Source organism: Diospyros lotus, chromosome 6, assembly GCF_014633365.1.
Source record: "Diospyros lotus cultivar Yz01 chromosome 6, ASM1463336v1, whole genome shotgun sequence".
In the NCBI taxonomy this organism is placed as follows: Eukaryota; Viridiplantae; Streptophyta; class Magnoliopsida; order Ericales; family Ebenaceae; genus Diospyros; species Diospyros lotus.
Genome location: NC_068343.1, coordinates 26,464,690 through 26,484,466, shown reverse-complemented (window position 1 = coordinate 26,484,466; position 19,777 = coordinate 26,464,690). Strand labels below are relative to the sequence as shown.

General features: G+C 40.1%; 1 protein-coding gene across 2 annotated transcripts in view; it reads left to right on the top strand.

The window, feature by feature from the left end:
- Positions 1–16,841, top strand: part of LOC127803314 (autophagy-related protein 13b) — a 29,573-nt gene extending 12,732 nt beyond the window's left edge. For both annotated transcript variants that reach the window (XM_052339440.1, XM_052339439.1), the window contains exon 4: positions 16,109–16,841. In XM_052339440.1, the coding sequence (XP_052195400.1) occupies positions 16,109–16,454 (346 nt within the window). In that variant the 3' untranslated portion in view covers positions 16,455–16,841. The remainder of the gene's footprint in view (positions 1–16,108) is intronic.
- The last annotated feature ends 2,936 nt before the right edge of the window (positions 16,842–19,777 follow it).

Below are 19,777 nucleotides of genomic sequence, written 5' to 3'. Positions count from 1 at the left end.
TATAGATTCTCCTATGAACCCTAATGTAAAGCTCTTACCAAGACAAGGGGAGCCTCTTGCTGATCCTGGGAGATACCGCAGGCTAGTCGGAAAACTTAATTATCTCACTATCACTTGCCCAGATATTTCTTTCTCAGTCAGTGTTGGCAGTTAGTTTTTACAGTCTTCTTACGATAGCCACTGGGATGCGATAGTCCGGATTCTTAGGTATATTAAGGAAGCTCCAAGTAGAGGACTATTGTATGAGAACAAAGGTCATACTCAAGTAGTCGGATATTCTGATGTTGATTGGGTAGGTTCTCCCTCTGATAGACGGTCTACTTCAGGATATTGTGTTATGGTTAGAGGAAACCTAGTATCTTAGAAAAGTAAGAAGCAGGAGGTTGTTGCTAGATCGAGTGCAGAAGTAGAATATCGTGCTATGGCCTTGGCAACGTGTGAATTTATTTGGTTAAAACAATTACTTCAAGAGCTCAAGTTTGGGGAGATATCATAGATAAGATTAATTTCTGACAATCAAGCTGCATTACATATTGCTTCCAATCCAGTCTTTCATGAGAGGACCAAACATATCGAGATAGATTGTCACTTCATCCGAGAGAAGATTTTGTCTGGCTGTATTACCATAGATTTTGTCAATTCCAATAACCAGTTAGCAGATGTCTTCACTAAGTCTCTCAGGGGCCCTTGAATTGAGTATATTTGTAGCAAGCTTAGTGCATATGATATATATGCTCCAACTTGAAGGAGAGTGTTGAGTTATATGGTTATAGTCTAGGGTTAATCTTATGTTAGAGCTCGTGGCCCATGGCCCATTGTATTTTGTATATATATATAGGTGTATAGTCTATGAGTTTAATTAATGGAATATACATATTAAAAGTTAGGGTTTTCTTCCTAAGCTTCACACTCTCCAATCTCTTTGTCGTCTTTCTCCGCTATTCTCCCTCATTTTTCTCTAAATTCTTCCCCATTTTTGTCCAATCTCCCCCTAATTCCCTTTGTTCTTGGACTTAGCTCTATCAGATCCTTTCGGCTGCCAATTCAAACCCTAGGTACGTGACAAATGGTATCAGAGCATCATTCCTTGGCCGTTTTTGTTGCTGATTAAGGTCTGTAGGATGTCGCTGGTTACTATCTAATGTAGTGGATTCACGAAATCTAAAGGTGATTTTGGAAATAGGCAGCAGCAAGGTATGCTGTAATCTTGGGAGATAACCTAAGTGATTCCGGTTACGTGATCGAACGACGATTCGGTGAGCCAACGACTGTAACAAAATCAATTACTAGTGATCGCGATCAGATCTAGTGGTAGTTGATCCATAGCGATCAGTTGTAGTGAATTCTGCGGTTGGCGGAAAATTGTAGACTACTGATCCACAACAAGTGGTGCGATTGGAGTCTTCGTGATTGTGATTTTGATTCTGGCCTGAACGGTGATTGGGCGAGAAGGAAGCGTCGGTTGGGGCGATTGTGAGTCTTCGTGATTGCGACTTCGATTCCAGCGAATTCTAGAGTTTCAAAAATTTCCAAGGCCTTAGTGTTGATAGGCGAGTGTGATTAGTGACTCCAACCTAATTTGAGAGGGAGATAGTGGCGAATTGGAGGAATGGATACAGAGGCGGCTTGTAGAAACTAGTGGAACATGCCAACGATTCTTGGCCGTGATTTCAGACAAGCTGGGCGAACTTTGGTCGCGATTTCTGGCGAGCTAGGTGAACTTTCTTATCATATCCATTGAAGCCACGCTAGCTGATTTACGACGGTGACAAAGGTGGATTCAGGTTGCTAAGCAAAGTCGTAGCATCACAAGCGATTCCAGTGGTGAATTCCGGCGATTTGGGTGGACTTCCAGTGAATTAAGTGAAGAGGATCTGGAGTCCAATTATTCTGCTGAATTGAGGCTGACATAGTCACATAGGCAAGTTTACAACAGTTTCTTTGGTGACTGCTGACATAAGTGACCTTAGCATCGAGTCTGAGTCGAATTGGAAGATATGTGGCTCATCTTGCTGAGAAATTGAAGGCCGCTGAGTGTTGAGAGGCAATCGTTTATCCTAGGTGCTTACTGTGAAGCAGATATCGAAGGGAGATAAGGGATTCAATGTACGAAACTTCTACCCCTTGGTCTTCGAAGCGTACTATTCAGGAGATGTCAACCATGGGGAGCAGTGCATACATGAAATAGATGAGGTCACAATTGCAGCAAAAGAATGTTGCATTTTTAGTTGGAGGTAGACATCATGAGGAGTTTGGCCAAAAGCCTTATGCATGGGAAAAGAAGTTTGAGAATGAGATCAGCCACTTGGACAAGGAAACAAGAAGTGTGGTACATGATACGAGCAAGGAATTCGGCCGTATGTTACATGAGTAGTTGCAGGAGTTTGTGATGATACTAACTAAGAAGTATCACTACAACTTTCTCACTGAATTCTTCGATGATTATCATGTAAGTTTTAACAAAGAGAAATTCCTTAAAATGGAACAGCCGAATGAGAAGTCGAGATGGCAGGAAACAGATTCACTGCCTATTTCTAATGTGGAGTGGAAGAAGTATACCAGTTTTAGCAGAATTATTAAGGAGGAGGAATGCAACATCAATGATGATATTGGTGGTGAAGGACATTATCCAAAGGGAATCTGTAATGAACAGATTGATAGGGCAGCAAAGGCAAAGAGACAATCTGATATTGTTGAAAAAGAAGTTCATATAGAGGGAAATTCCAGCAAACACAAGGAAGAAGGAGTTGCTGAATTGTTTACATGGAATCAAGAGGTTTCGACTGAAAATCCACTCAATATTAAAGAAGAGAGTGCTAGAACTGAAGTAGATTTGTCAAGGGTAGTGCAAGGTCCCGAAGAAGAAAGGAAATTGGATAAAGAGATCTATGTAGACCACATTTTGCAAGAGTAGGAAGTTGAAAATTTGGTTGAGGATCAGTCTACAAATTAGATTGCAGATGAGAACTGCTATGAGGTTGGCTTTCATGCCTCTGATAGTTCGGATAGGAGGATGGTTTCCTTATATAATCTGGCTACAAATCATATTGGGGATGAAGGTTGGGATGGAAACCATGTTTCAGCCATTGAGGAACCTATGGAACCTACACATCCCTTCCTATACAATTAGTATGACCATACAAGAAAGAAAATTGTTGGGAGGGACATTGGGACACCATTGGAGAAGAAAATTGCGAAAGATAAATCTGGGGTGTACGGCAGTGAGCAGGAGACAACTAGGAAGGATAAGAGGAAGACTGCACCAGCAGGAGGAAGTCTTGCTAATCCTAAATGGTGTCATTGTGTTGTTGTCATTTTTGAAGATGATGAGAGGAGGGGAACATATGTGGTAACCCGTTAGATGGGTGAATTTCAAAATGAACATCATTTGAAGGCTTTAGGGTTGCAGGTTTCAATTGCTACCTATGACAGAGAGCGACTAAATTCATTGAAAGCACTTGATGTGGACATATTAACAGGCTTTGGCATCATAGTGGATCCTCAGACTATGTGTACTAGCAATCTTAATTTGATAGCTATTGCAAACCTAAGGGAAATAGTTTGTTACTCTTTGGAGGTTGATGCAGTCTTGACTGCAATGATCATCATTTTTGTTCTAGTTGATGAGAACCTAAGAACGAAGAAGTGGCCTAGAAGGAGAATGAAAGAAAGGAGAATAAACTAGATGGAAAGGCTGGAATTGGATGACTCAAGGTTATAGTAATAGGCTTATGATAATTGTTAGGAGATATTTTAGCAATTAGTTAGAAGCATGGGGGTGGTTATGCAATTAGATATGCCTATATAAAGGGCTATTGTAATCAGATGGAATAATGGTTGAATTGATAATGAAATTTTCATTTCTCTCTCTAGATTTCTCTCAAATCTCCCTCTCATTTCTCTCTGCTATTCTCTCTCATTTATCTCTAAATTTTTCCCCATTTTTGTCTAATCTCCCCCTAATTCCCTCTGTTCTTGGACTTAGCTCTATCGGATCCTTTCAGTTGCCAATTCAAATCGTAGGTACATGACATTCTATTGCCATCAACACGGCTAACAACTCCTTATCATGTATGCTTAGGCTTAGGTGCCTTTGTGCCAAGGCTTGGCTCAGGTAGGACACTGGTCTGCCCTATTGGCTAAGTACAACTCCTATCCCCACATCACAGGCATTCATCTCCAATACAAATTCCTTAGAAAAGTCAGGTAGAACTAGAATTGGGGCTTGAGTCATGGCTTTCTTCAACTTCTCAAAGGCCCCATTTGCCTCGGTACCCCAGTGAAAGCTGCTCTTCTTCAATAGAGTTGTGAGAGCCTTACTTATCACTCCATAGCCCCTGATGAATCTTCAATAGTAGCTTGTGAGCCTTAAGAATCCCCTCAGCTTCTTTAGGGTTTCGGGCTTAGGCCAATGCTCCATAGCTACCACTTTCTGGGGATTTGTGCTCACTTCTTGTCCTGATATAATATGACCCAAATATTCCACTCTAGGTTCTGCAAAGGTGCACTTAGACCTTTTCACATAAAGTTGATGGCCTTTGAGGATTTCAAATGCCTTTCTGAGGTGGGTCAAGTGCTGGTTAGGTTAGGGCTATAGATTAAGATGTCATCAAAGAATACTTTCTAAGGTAAGGAGCAAAATTATGGTTTATTAGGGGTTGGAAAGTTGCAAGAGCATTACTGAGGCCAGATGGCATTACCAAGAACTCATAGTGTTCTTGGTGGGTTCGAAAGGCTGTTTTGTGGCAGTCATTGGGGTTCATCCTGATCTGATGATACCTGAGGTGAGGTCCAATTTGGTAAAAATAGATGCTTTTGTGATTTTATTAAGGAGATCCTCAATGATGGGTATTGGGAATTTGTTTTTGATGGTTAGGAAGTTCAATTGTCTGTAATCAACATAGAATCTCCATGATCCATCCTTCTTTTTTACTAGGAGAACCGGGGAAGCAAATAGGTTTTGGCTCAGTTGGATGAGGGATTTGTCTAGCGTGTCCCTAATTAATTTTTCAATTTAAGCTTTTTGGATAGGAGAGTATCGATAGGCTCTTAGATTAACCAGTTCACTATTGGGTTTGAGGTGAATAGAGTGATCAAGGAACCGGTGTGGGGGAAGGGTTGAGGGGGTGGCAAAGATCTCCTCAAACTCCATTAACAATGAGTGAATTTGGTCATGTGGGTGTACCTGAGTGGTGCGTGGCACTAGGGCCTTGGCCTTAGGCTGATCTCCTCTCCTCAGCTGGTTGATAGGACTGGCCTTCCCCATGTCTCTATCCCTCTCTAGGGCGTATAGGGAATGTAATTGCCTTATCACCGTCCCCCCTTGTTCCAAGAGTTTTTGTAGCCTTTTTCGTGACACTACCTTGCATTCTCTTGTCTCTCGACACCCCACCAAAGTAACCTTCTGGCCTTTCTTATCAAAAGTGACCTCTAAGTTGAAGTCAAACACTAGAGGACTCATTGTCCACATCTAGTCCACCCCTAGCACGATGTGGCATCTCCCAAGCCTAAGAATCCTCAAATCAACTGAGAATTCTTGACCTCCCATCACCCATCAGAATTCCTTACACTTATATTGGCTCACCATCCGGCTTTCATCGGCAATCAGCACAGACAATGGGGGTCTCTCCTGCATTTCACACTATAGGATAGTGGCTGTTTCCTCATTAAGGAAACCGTGAATGCTATCACTGTTGATGAGCACCACGAGTTTCCTTTTTCCCACTATTCCCTTTAACTTTAATACCCTGCTTGAGGCACATCCTTGCAATGCATGCATGGATATTTCCCTCCCTTCATTCCCCTCAATCTGCTCCTCTTGTTCTTCCACTCCTTCATTTTCCAATTTCCTCCTCCCCTCGGCCTTCCATTGTAAGTAACGTTCGCTTGCACTGGTGCCCCGGCCCAAACTTCTCCCCGCAATGAAAATAGAGCCCCAATTGCTGTTTCTAATTCATAGTCAGGGCCTTAGCTGGGGTGGTGTTGGTTAGTGCCTCCCTATCAACCTAATTCTCTGCCAGGGTTGAGTGCTTCCGTTACTCACTGCTCCATAGGAATACTCTCCCGAAATCCTTTAGGAGACAACCTGTGTCTTTTGGCAAAAGCCTCCAAGGCCATCTCATGAAGATGAGCCTGCTCTATTGCCTGCCCTACTGATGTGGGGTAGAGCATCTTAACAGTGGGGTGGATTTGATCATCCAACCCACTAATGCAGCTGGATATAAAATAGGCTTCATCTAGGGAGGGGTGGGATAAGGACAATAGGGATTTGAGTTCTTCAAATCTCACCTAGTACTCCTTTATGGATCCCTTTTGTTTCAATTTATTGAATTCTTCTATGACATCTGTTCTAGTCTTTTCCCCAAACCGGTTGCACAAACCATTCATGAACTCTGGCCAACTCCATTCCACCCTCCCTCTGCTCCAATTTTGGAACCATGCATCTGCTACATCATCTAAATAGGCCCCGACCATGTTCACCTTCTCCCTTTTTAGCTACTATGTATTGGTAGAATACCCTCTCACACCTCCTAATCCACCATTGATGTCTGTCCCGTTTAAACGCGGGAATGTCCATTCGTGGCCCTAGAGGATTGGAGTGGTTGCCCCTAATTCCTCGGGTTAGATTATCTTCTTCCACTTCCATCCTATCCCTTGCTTCCATTTGTTCATTAGGCCTCTGCCTCGCTCTCGGCATTGTTAGGATTGGCGCTGATGAAGCATGGGGAGGAAAATCCGTTGGGAGGCTGACATTGGGCTGCCGAGCAAACATGCTTAAGGCTACACTCACCTGTTGACTTATTTGTTGGCTTAATCCAGCAAATTCCTCCTTGAGCCTGCTAACAACTTGATCCAAATTAGCCACATTCTCCGATTGGCTCTGATTGATCTCTTCTTGAGTATTTCTAATTCCCAACTCCGACGTCTCTATGCGGTCTTCTACTTGCTCTTGGTTCTGTCGCATCCCAAATTCATTGGCATCCAAGCTGGATTCCATTTGCTTTGCCGCGTGCCCTCAGCCATCTCTACTGCTTCGACTAGGTTGCTGGCTTTGATACCAAATGTCAGATATGAGATTTGACAAGGGGGATTCTTTCGTAATTGAGGAAGAATAGAGAATTGGCGAGAAGAAAGAGAACACGAGAATTAGAGGGAGAGAAATTGGGAGGAATGGAGGGAAAGGATGTGTGGAATAAACCTCACATAATCCCCATCCTCGCGAGAAGCTTTTTATTTATAGGAGATGGTTACACTCTAGAGAGTTCTTCTAACTCTCTGTCGTGAGTTCCCAAGTGGCCACGTGCAGCTTGGGATCTAATTACAATTATACCAACTCTTAATTAGTAATTACAATACTAACATGATAGGATCTCACAATCAAAACAATAGAAATCTCCGATTACAAAGCTATGGATGAACAAAAAGAAACAAAAGAATGGCCTATTCGAGAGGTCCCCCTCTCCCAAAACTTCTTCCAAATTGTCTAGCTACCTTCTCTCTCCTTTCCCCCCTCCCTTTTATATGTGTTCCTCAGTCCGTTGCAGCCACGTGAGTTGTTATTTCCTTCCTTAACCGAATGTGACTCTTCTGCCCTTGAGCCATTGTCCTTGGATGCCCCTACTTCTCCCCTCCTTTAACGTTGCTAGTAAGTGTGACTAACAGGGGTCCTAACATTACTCCCACCCATGAGACTCACCTTGTCCTCAAGGTGAAACTCAAGGGATTGATGCAGGTATCTGATGGTATGGCTCCCACGTGGCCTTAAGGGGTGGCAACCCCTTCCATTGGATAAGAACATCAATGCCCCTTAAGTTCTTTCCCGTGCCAGGTCTTACCCCAGTATGAATTCTGGTTCTTCTACCATCTCTAGCTCAGTAGTCCCAGGATGTAGTGTGATATTGTGGTCGCGCCTCCGACGAGGGGAAAGTCCACACGGCTCCTCGAAACCCTCCCTAAATTATGCTAACACTCTTGTAACCCATCAGGTACTTCCACCCTTACTTCCATGAGGTCAATAGACAAACTTCCCAATTCTCGGAGCATACCCTCTCCATTTTCACGAAACGCCTTCATCACCGACTTTAAGGATACCAATGTCTTGCTGAGACTAGGATCACCTTGCAAAGTAACAGTAGTGTCCCCCACTCAAAATTTCATAACCAACGGTCCTCAATCCACTCGTGTTAACCCAAGGGTGGCTAACCATTTCATTCCAAGAATAACATTTGAGCTCCCCAATCTAACGACAAGAAATCCTCAACAATTTCCACATTTTGCAACTTCAAAGTCACCCCTTACATATTCCAGCTCCCTGAACCGCCATACCCAGACGCATGATCACACCGTAGCCACTAGTGTGCGTTCATATCAACCCCAATTTCTATACCAGATCGACTACTATGAAATTGTGGGAGGCTCCACTATCAATTAAGACTACCACATCCAGCCCTCCAATTTTCCCTTTTACCTTTATCGTCTGTGGTGGAGTTAGGGCCACGGAATGCAACGACAATTCCACCATTTCCCCCTCCTTAATCGTGTTCTTCAGTTTGTCTAACTTCTCCACTATCTCCTTTTCTCCCATCATTCCCTCTTCTTCCTTCTCTCCCTCATATATGACCATCTCCTATAGCTCCTTATTCTTGCATCTGTGCTCAATCGTGTATTTCTCATCATAGTGAAAATAGAGACCCTTTGCACGTTCGGCTTGTAGCTCGCTTTCACTAAGCCGTTTAAAATGTGGGTTGTTCAATTTTCCAGCGACTGGAGGCCAGTATGACAAGGCGGGATGGGTGTCGTCGATTTTGGGAGAGGAGGCGAAGGTGGAAGAATCGCCACTCACTAGTAAGGTGGAATCGGGGTTGAAGGGGCCTGACCTTTGCTTGGGCTGGATCCAAAAGTATCTCCATGGATCACCCGATTCCATTCCTCAATCTTTTGGGCTAGGTCCATCATCTGCTCCAACCTAGTTGGCCTCAACACCTTCTTCTCGGCCTAGATATTCGGCCTCAACCTGTTGATAAAATGGCCAGAGTCTCGAAGTAGAGACAATACTCCTTGACGGACCCCCACTGCCGGAGCGCGAGGAACCTCTCCTCCATCGTGCCTTCCTGGGTGGACCAAAATCGGCTCCTTAGCATCGCCTTGAGCTCTTCCCAACTCCTCACTCATCGTCGCCCTTGCTTCCACTGGAACCAAGAGAGAACAGCCGCTTCAAAATGCAGAGCTGCCGACTCCAATTTCTCCGGCTTCATCAGCTGGTTTTCAGCAAAGTAACGTTTAGCCTGGAAAGCCCAACCATCTTGATCATCACCCTCAAAAGTTGGCATTTCCAAGCGCCAACAACGTGTGTCCTGTCACCCAATTCCATCGACTCCACTGCCTACTTCCCCATTCCTCCCTTTTGTTTCCAGTGTCAGCTCAATTGATAAGGAGGAACCTGAAGGTTTGTCTCCCCCATCGCGCTTTCCCTTCCTCTCTTTCTCTTGCTCCTCCCATTGCGCCATCAAGAGGTTGAATTGGTCCAACATCACTGCCATGTTCTTCTCTATATTTTGCACCCTCTGGAATTTAGTCCTCATCGATTCCAGTCCCTCCTATAGACCCGCCATCTGCCCCTCCATCTATTTGTGGTAAGGATAAAGTTCAAAGGTCTGGCTATACACAAGTATGTCATCAAAAAAGACAAGGATAAAGTTCCTTAGGTAAGGTTCGAATATTTGATTCATCAAGGATTGAAATGTTGCTGGGGCATTGGTAAGGCCAAAGAGCATTACCAAGAACTTGTAATGTCCCTTATGTGTTATGAAAGCAGTTTTTGGTATACCTTAGGCCTTTATTCGGATTTGATGATAGCCTAATCTGAGATTAAGTTTAAAAAAAATGGTGGCATGTTTCAGCTCATCTAATAGGTCCTTGATGAGGGGAATGGGAATGTCTTTAAATGTCATGGCATTTAATTGGCAGTAGTCCACACAAAAGCGCCATGACCCATCTTTCTTTTTGACCAACAACACAGGTGATGCAAAAGGATCGTGGCTTGGTCTGATCAGGGATTTTTGAAGCATTTCCTTGACCATTTTTTCTATTTCTATCTTTTGGGTGGGAGGATAACAATATGTCCCGACATTGATAGGTGTTTTAGGTTAATAGAATGGTCAAGGGTTCTATGCGGGGGTGAGGAGTTATGCTCTACAAAAAGATCCTCAAATTCAACTAATATATTAAGAAGGTTATGTTTGTGTGCCTCTAAATCAACTTGGGGTAGGTTGCTGACAATTAGCATGAGATCTTCCCCCAGCTCCTGGTCTTCTTTCTCCATCCCCTCCATGGCTTGAAGGGAAAATAGCTGGGCCACCCGAGTCATCTTCTGCTTGAGCGTCTTTTGTAGTTGCTTCCCCATTATTATCTTACATATCCCCATCGCCTTACTGCCTATGAGGGCCATTTTCTTACCCTCTTTCTCAAATGTCACCTCCATCTTACTAGAGTCAAAGCAAATTGGACTTACATGATTCATCCAATCTACTCCCAACACCCCATTGCATCCCCCTAATTTGAGTAGCCATAGGTCGGCCTCAAATTCCTCCCCTTGCATCTCCCAATAGAAGCCATCGCATGCTGACCTGCTTATCAGTTTATTGCCATTGGCCACCGTTATCGATAGCGGTTTGAGTATTAACTAGGGTGCACTTCAATCTCCGGGCTGTTTCTTCTAGAAAGCTGTGGGTACTCCCATTGTCAATCAAGATCATTAACCTGCAATCCTCCACCTTCCCTTCCACCTTGATTGTTTTACTATTGGTCAACCCTCTCAATGCATGTAATGATATTTCTCTTTTAACTTCCTCTCCTCCTTCATGTACATTAGTTATCTCTTCCTCCCCTACCTCTTCTCCTTCCTCCCTTTCTAGTAGGAGCAGTTGCTTCTTGCATTGATAGCCCGGGAAATACTTGTCCCCACACCGGAAACAGAGTCCGACTTGCCTCTTCTGTTCTATCACCTTACCTCCTTGAGTATTAGGGGCTAGTAGTGTCAAGCTCCTAACTCCTTGCACCCCTCTACTCACTTCCTTGCCGAAGCCCTTACTCCCTTGTGGCAGCACGTGATGAACTCCCCCCTTGGCCAATAGCCTTTGCCTTTTCATTAGAGCCTTGATTGTCAACTCATGCAACCTTGCACTTTTTGCTGCATGCTTGAGGATCTTAGGTTGTAACACCTTCACCATTGGTCTCAATTCTTTGTTCAAGCTGCTTATAAAGCTTGAAACAAAGTATGCTTCAGTTAGGTGGGGGTTATAGTTCAACATGAGTGCCTTTAGTTCTTCAAACTTGAGCTAGTATTCCAACATGGTTCCTCCTTGTCTAATCTTATTAAACTCATCCACTATGTCCATCAGACCTCGATCTCCAAATCTTTCGCATAACTCCTTTGCAAATTTGGCCTACTTACAATCCTCCTTTACCTCATACCACCCCTGGTACCATGCATCTCCCACATCATTAAGGTAGGCCGCAACTAAGGCCACCCTTTGTTGATCTGGGACACCATACCACTCAAACATCCGTTGCACCTTCTTACGCACCACCTAGGACTCATGCCATCACACATAGGGATATCAAACCTTGGCATAGAGAATCCTGCACCACTGGCACTTCCTGTCTATGCCCCACTACATTTTCCCCTATCTCTGCCAGATCTTCCCCAAATTCGGACTTTCCAAGTGCCCTTTGATTCATCCCATGTCCGGGAAGAATCGGGTCAGATCTCTCCCTAGGAGGAAAGTCAAGAGAAATTCTTATTGAATTCTGTCTAGCAAACATCACCATGAAGCATGAAACCTTTCAATTGTTCTCTGATTTGGCTTCCCACCTCCTCATGGATCTGAGTAATCGCTCCATCCAACTTCCGGTCTATTAGAATGATCACCTCGTGGTTTCGGTTAGACCCGATCTCCAACTGATCCACGTGAGCTTGCAAATCAGCCACCATCGAGCCAAACTGTTGCTGCTGCGATTCAAAATTTTTCATCTGAGTTCCATCAGCCATCAAGTCGAATTTACAAGGAATTTCTCGACCTAGGACGAGCTCTGATACCAAAATTGTTAGATCTTAAGGATTTGGCAAGAATTCTCTCCACTCCGGATAAGAATTCAGTGAAACCAGAGGGGTTGAGAGGAAGAATGATTGAGGTGGGGGGGGGGGGGGGGGGGGGGGGAGAGAATTTCAGAATTGTATTAAAATGAATCTTCTGGATGCCTTCCAAAGGTGAAATCAGTTTATTTATACTGATTTCCCCAAGTCACACGGAAATCTCTTCCCGCCAAAAACCTTAACCGTCGAAGTACAACTATACATAGCATCCTCTAAGTACAATGCATATCACCCTGTAACTACCCTTATTCACGTGTTATTGCCCACAGGGCAGGCACATGACACTAAGGAAAGAAACCAGGAAAATATTGTTGGAGAGATTTCAGGAATTCTCCAACAGAAAGGGTATCCACAATATATAGAGTAGGTGGTTCATCTCTTGACAAATAGAAATTTAATGATTCTTGCTTTATTTTGCCCTGCCTACTTTCTGGTGCCAAAAAAATTACCCATTTCTGTTGGACTTTTGGTTCCTAGCACCATGGGAAAAGTACAACTATTCAAGATTGATTGCGCCTCAATAGGGTATCTGTTGCTTGGTGTTCTGAAATCTTGGAGGTAGCAATTTGCATAGTTTCTGCAGTGCCCTGTTCTGTTATTGTAAGCGTTGGATTCATTTTCTCATCCTCATGGACATCTTTTATAGACTAAGTAGAGCAGTATGCAGAAAATGAGTCTTAAGCATAATTGCCTGGGTTTTTCAGTTATTTGAATGTATTTGTTGGTATACCATATGTGTCTAACTACTGATATTGAACGTATATTCCATAACATAAATCAAATGTAAAGGGTCTGACACCAGTGTATCACAAGTTTAGAAGTAGCATGGATTTAAGTTAGTATCTTTAATGGGCAAGCAGCCTAGCTCTTGAGGTGTCCCCCAAGGGATGAGCAGATGTGGTTTTGGATTGTTCACATAATCAAACTGCCTCCAATACTGAATTGATTATGGTGGTGTTAAGTGGAATTAAAACTGGATACAAGTGTTAATTCAGCATTGTGTAATTTTAGTGCAGCAAACTCCCGCAAGTTATCTTTGTGGAGGCATCAATTATTGGTTTTTGGAATCTGTTTGTTCTCCTTTTCTTTTCAGTTGTCATATGTTTCATGTTCTTATTTTTGTTTGAGAAATGGTGCATTCTCAGCAAGAAGGAAAAGATTATATGTGAAGGGAAGAAACAGAGCTCTACCTCTTATTCAAACTTGTTTAGAACTACAGTTCAACATTTTCTTAAGGAAAAAAACCAAGAATTTTCAGATATCACTGACACTTATTGTGCATGATTGATAAAATGCGTTCAACTTGCATATGGTTGGTGTGTTTCATTGCAGTTTATTTATTTTTTAAGCTATAGATTGGTTGCTCACTAGTTTTCCTGTTAGATTTCACAACTTTCTTGTCAATCCAATTTGTTCCCGTATACTTTACCCAACTCCAATTGTGTGATATGTTTCACAAGATGACATTAAGAAACCAACCAATTGTTGCAACTATTTATAATTTTTTAGTACTATGCTATTTGTCAGGGGAACAAATCTGTAAGTCACCCAAGTCAATTATTACTTTATAATTGATGCAATTGAGAAGTGAGTGCTTTCTGACACAGACTTGTGTTCAACAAGACCCTAGAAAAAAGGAATAGTCGACCACTTTAACTATAGAAAATGTTTCTCCCAAACCATAGCTGAGGTCTAGGCCCTTGCCGGTTGGGTTCCTCAACCTGAATACTTATCCATTATTTGAAAAATAAAAAATATGTTTCTGTTGGATTGCATAATGAATAAGCGGTTTCTACAATTGGAAGACCCTTCTTTAGAGCATGTTTTCACGTCTTAATTTGAGGATTTTTTTGAACCCCCTTTCTATTTTTTGAAAACATTTCCCGTAAAGGCCATTTGGCAACCCTTATAAATTACATTTTGCTTTCAAAACCATTATTTGCTTGACCTTCCATTTCCATTTTTTATTTTCTCCAAATTCACTAGGGATTATTCTCCTACATGACGGTTAGGGAGATTACCTCTAGTGGCCTTGTCCTTCCACCTAAACTCTTGTGCTTGGTTTAGTTTATCAAGGTGGGGTCTTTATGTGCACATTTATTTTAATAGATCAAACCTAATTTAATTTGTAACTCATATTAATGAGTCCAAATTTTCAATTCGTTCTAAAATATTGAATTTAAAAGGAAAAAAAGGTTTTTGGGTGTCACAACCAAGACTACAACCTAAGATATGAATGTAAAATTCGTCCATTTCCACCAAAATACAATGATGTTCTTTAAATGAAAACTTAGTTCATACAACAGGTTTAGCATGCTTTATATTTGATTTCACTAGAATAAAACCTATACATGCTTCTAGTTTGCCACATAAAAATATGCATATGGCATGCCACAAAAAAACAGGACCTCACATCTCCCTCGCACCTAGTAATGGATGAATTGACTAAAGATATTCAGACAGATGTGCCATGGTGTATGCTATTTGTAGACGACATAGTGTTGGTAGATGAAACAAAAGAAGGAGTGAACACTAAGCTTGAGTTGTGGAGAAACAATTTAGAATCTAAGGGATTTAAATTAAGTAGAAAGAAAACAGAATATATGGAATGCAAATTTAGTAAAAATGTAAGAGTGGATGATGTTATAATAAAATTAGAAGACCAAATCTTACAAAGAAAAGACCATTTTCGATATTTGGGATCAGTGATTCAAAAAGATGGAGAAATCCACGAGGATGTCGCACATAGAATTAAGGCAGGTTGGCTAAAATGGAGAAATGCATCGGGGGTGTTATGTGATGGTAAAATCCCATTAAAATTGAAAGTAAAATTTTATAGGACTGCTATAAGACCAGTCTTGCTATATGGCTCAGAATGTTGGGCAGTCAAATACCAGCATGAGCAAAAGACGAGTGTAGCGGAGATGAAGATGTTAAGATGGATGTGCGGACATACAAGAAAGGATAAAATTAGAAATAAAGTTATTCGTAATAAGGTAGGAGTAGTGCCAATCAAGGAGAAGATGAGAGAGACTAGACTAAGATGGTTTGGTCATGTGAGAAGGAGACTAAGAGACGCTCCTGTGAGGAGAGTTGATGAAATGGAACAATTAGTCACAAAAAGAGATAGAGGTAGACCCAAGAAGACTTTGGGAGAGACATTAAAATTTGATATGAAATATATGAATCTAAATGAGGATATGACAAAAGACAGAAATACATGGAAGTCTAGAATTCATGTAGCCGACCTCACATAGTGGGATAAAGGTTGGATATGTTGTTGTTGTTGTATATATTATGTACATATACATATATATATTTTCACACACGCACATATATTTCTTTTGTTTTCTCTTATATATATATATGTATATGTTACTTTTTCTATATATATATGTATATATATTCACTTGCCCTTTTCAACCTATTCTTTGATCAATTAGATAAATCCCTAATTTCTCACATGTATTTACACTTTTATGTATTCAATTTGATTTCACGCACTCACTCAAATTTTACCAACAATCCCGAATTTTCTCCTAATTAAATTCGAATTTATTTTCTTAAACCTGCAAATATTCTAAAATTATTTGGGGTGTTACAACAATGGTCATGTTGTGATTTCTGTGATGTAATCTCTGGAAGTTAGAAGAAAGCAAGTCTGAAATGTCCAAGTTTCTAGAACTGTGTATTGTTTGTTGAGGTATTATTTTTTAAAATTTGTGAGAACTTTTACATATAATGAGGTCTCAATTAGGAATATTTTCTAACGATTGACATTCTTGCTTATTATGTAACCAAATCTACTGGTATACTTCAATTTGGAACAAGTTCAACGATACAAGTTGAATGGGCGAGGAACATCATCATGCCTGCAATTGCACTACTTTCAGTGTCCTCTCTTTGTTTCTTCATCATGGGATATATTAACTATGTTCTTACTGCATTTCTCAGACCCAGATCTTTCGATCAGAAAGAACATCCATGTGAGCCACTTGAGCCTGGAGGAATGTTTCCCATCAGGAAATCCCAAGACGCAGCTGTTGGTGCTCTTATCCATATGTTGAAGAAAGCCCCACCTCTGTCTCAGAATATCTCCGGTTCTGTCAACTTTTCAGGAGCTAAGCTATCAGGGGCTGCCTCGAGTAGCTGCACTGGGGAACCAGAGGTTGAACCTGGTTCTTCTGCAAGCATGGCGGAATCTGTACGCGTTGGGCCGAAGACAATAGCTGATGCACTAGAAGAGCTCCAGAGCTATAGAGGGATGAAGGCCTCGCTGCTTAAGCAAGGAAGGCACTAGATACTAACTCTTAAACCAAACTATATATATGAGCGGACAAAGAAGGCTCGTCTAGTACTTACTGTTGGGTTCATGCGTTTAAAACCTGGGAAGAGATTTGTGCTGGATTTTGACACGGTTGATGATGCTTTCTGTTCTGGTCTTTCCTGTAAATATTTAATTGTGAAGTGCTTACACGTACATATATATATATATATATATACATATGTATATATATAGAGGTAATCTACACAGTAAACCCACCCAGATATGACACAGTTTGTTTATGCTTGAGTTGTATATATGAAGCATTATACATATTCAGGCTGTTTGGAAGTTTATACAAATATCCAGAAGCCACATGCATGCATGTGTATAGAGATGCATGTTTCTTCCATCTCCTCCTTATTTTGTTGGTGTTGCATGGTATCTCTGTTGAGAACCACTCCAATCCATCCATCTGCTTGTTTGCTTTCCACGTTTGAATTTATTTTTGATTCTGACATAATAGCTGCGTCTGTGGTTTTTTCTTTTTGGCTGGGAAGAGCTTCATGCAAAGATTTAGTTTAATCAGGCGAAATTTAAACTAATTAAATATTAATCAAGTTAAAATTTAATTAATCAAAACTATATTTAATTGCACACACCTAAGGCGTACCCATCCCTTCAGTCTCTAAGTTGGTGTCTGTTGTCATTTGAGTTGAATTTATTTTTTGAATTTTTAGTTATATTTTTTTGGGATATTTATGTATTAATATTTTATATTTTTAATAAATTTATATAAAAATATCATAATTAAATATTTAAAAAAAAATAGTTTTGGACACATGGGGTGAGATAGAGCATAGAGAGAGATGATTTAAGAGGAGGAAGCAATTGTTGATGACGTTGGCTAGAAAACATTTCTAGCGATGGCTCCAGTCTGGTAAGTTTTTTATTTTTATTTTGACTAATTTGATTCAATTTTTATTTATTTAGACTTAATTAATATGTGTGCAAAAAATAAATAAAATGTAGGTAGATTTTTTTAATTTAAATTATGTATAAGAAAATTTTCTAAGGTTTAAAATTAGTCATAGAAGGAATTAGAACCTCTTTTATCCATTTGCTTTAAAAAAAAACTAATCTACCCTAAAACTTTCCTTTTTTTTGGCCCCGGGGGGGGAGGAGGACTACTATATTTTTATAAGGGGTAAATAAAATATTTTACTTTTAGATTTGTGACAAGTTAATTATTATGATAAATGTCATCTTAATGCTATCAATGATTTTTAAATTTATTAATGGCGTCAATTCTATTTCAAATGAAGCCATAGTTGAAAATTAAACTCAAACTCAATTCTAAATGCATTAGACATGAGAGTCTTCTACTTGTGATCTAGGATTCTTGCATTGTGAGGCATTTATGATTGTGTGGGGTATTTGAATACAAATTTGGGTTTTGATTTGAGTGTTTGAAATTTTGTGGGTCTTTTCAAATCTTGATTTGGGGTTCTTCAAATCTAGATTTCGGATTTGATTTAGGCATTTGTGATTAATCTTCGAAGTTTGATTGTGATTGAGGTGGATTTGCGTACGACTAAGGTTAATGGAATCAAAACATCGTTCACAAAATTAAGAGACATTTACCAAAATGGCTTTGGTAAATTTCACACCTCACCATTAAGGTTTTGCTAAATTCACTGATTGCCTATGTGTTTTTGAAAATAACATGCACGTCCCTTAAAGTTTATAAATGTGGATTATTTACCCCTATAGTTAACAAATGATTATTAATATTTTTTTTAAATTTCTAAAATGCTCATCTCCATTGTAATTATAGAAAAACAAAAAAGAAAAAAAATTAAAGAACAATTACAAATGGTCAAATATATTAGTGATAGTGCCCTAAATGCTAGATTACATTACATGGGATGTATAAGAATGACACTTTTGATTATTCTTGATGTTAATAAAATGTCACATCCTCATTATATCTCTGTAATCTAGAGTTTTGTGAATTCTGTGTTATGAGTAAATCTCATGGATGCATGTGTTATAGGTGGATCTCATGTGTTGTAGTTTTATTACTTTGTCAGTATAGTTCTTTCCATGTTCCCTATTTTTTTTTCTAGGGCCTAATATGTTTATTTCCTTTGTTGGTGGATATTCTGGAAAAGATTTGGGATATTCTTCTTTAGGTAAAAAAATGAATCTTTTGAGAAGTTTAAGAAGTGGAAAATCTTAGTTGAATATCAAACATGAAAGAGGATTAAGTTTGAAGAATTGATAATCGGCATAGAAATTAATATGTCTAATCTCATAGGATTAGTCAAACCTAAACACACTAATGATGTTTAGTTTAAGGTGGAAATGTGCAAGGCTTAAGGTGGAACCTTAGGGAATGCCTTGTCTAATGTGTCAACCCTAATATACCTTGATCATAAAAGGTATGAACAGAAGCCCTAGTTGGGCAAGAAGAGAACTCATGCAAGCAAAGCAATTTGAAAATTTGGTTTGTATCTTTTACTTTTAACTCATAGGGTTTGAGTGTGAGAGATGTTTAGAAGATTGGTTGTGAGAGAGTGTTGTAATCGCTGGTTTGACTTAGTGTTGTATTCTCGGTTTGTATTATCTTTCGATCCTGTTGTCTTTAGAGACTTTGTATTAGCTGAGTCTGTCTCAAGTCACAAATTTAAGTAGTGCAATTTTTTTTTTTTTTTTGGCTCAAATGTGCTCCCAAAGTAATCGTGAGAGTTGCAGAGGTCTCTAGTAAAAAATTCACTATTTAATCAATTCTTGAATCAAGATGAAATTTGTTAAATAAAGTTATTCAAAATGCATTAAAATGATTTTTATCATTTATGTTTTCTATGTGTATTCTATTTGCATTTTCTTATATGCAATTGAGTTTTCATTTTACTTACATTTAAATGCAATTTATTGTGTATATATATATAATCTACTATTGATAATTGTGCTGATTAATATTATGTGCCAAAATCCATTCTTAATGTGGGCCGAGATCTATTATTGAGCCAAGTCCAAGTATGGCCCATGTGTGTTTTTCTTTGGCCCAGCTCGGTTTCTCGCTACTATATAATGGCTCTTTGATGCCCTAATCTACAAATTGGCTCATTCCTCATTTTGAAAACCCTACTTTTTGGTGCATGAAGAGAGACACACTCTCGTGAATTCCTTTATTCGATCGATTGGCTTGTTATTGGTAAGATCTATTTGTAATGCGTAATCTCTATTATAAATATGCCTGAGGCGTGAGGAATTGTGGTGAAGAGACTATTTGTAATACCCCATGTTCGTGTGAGCTGCCATGTAATTTCGATGAGTTTAGGATATCGAAAAAT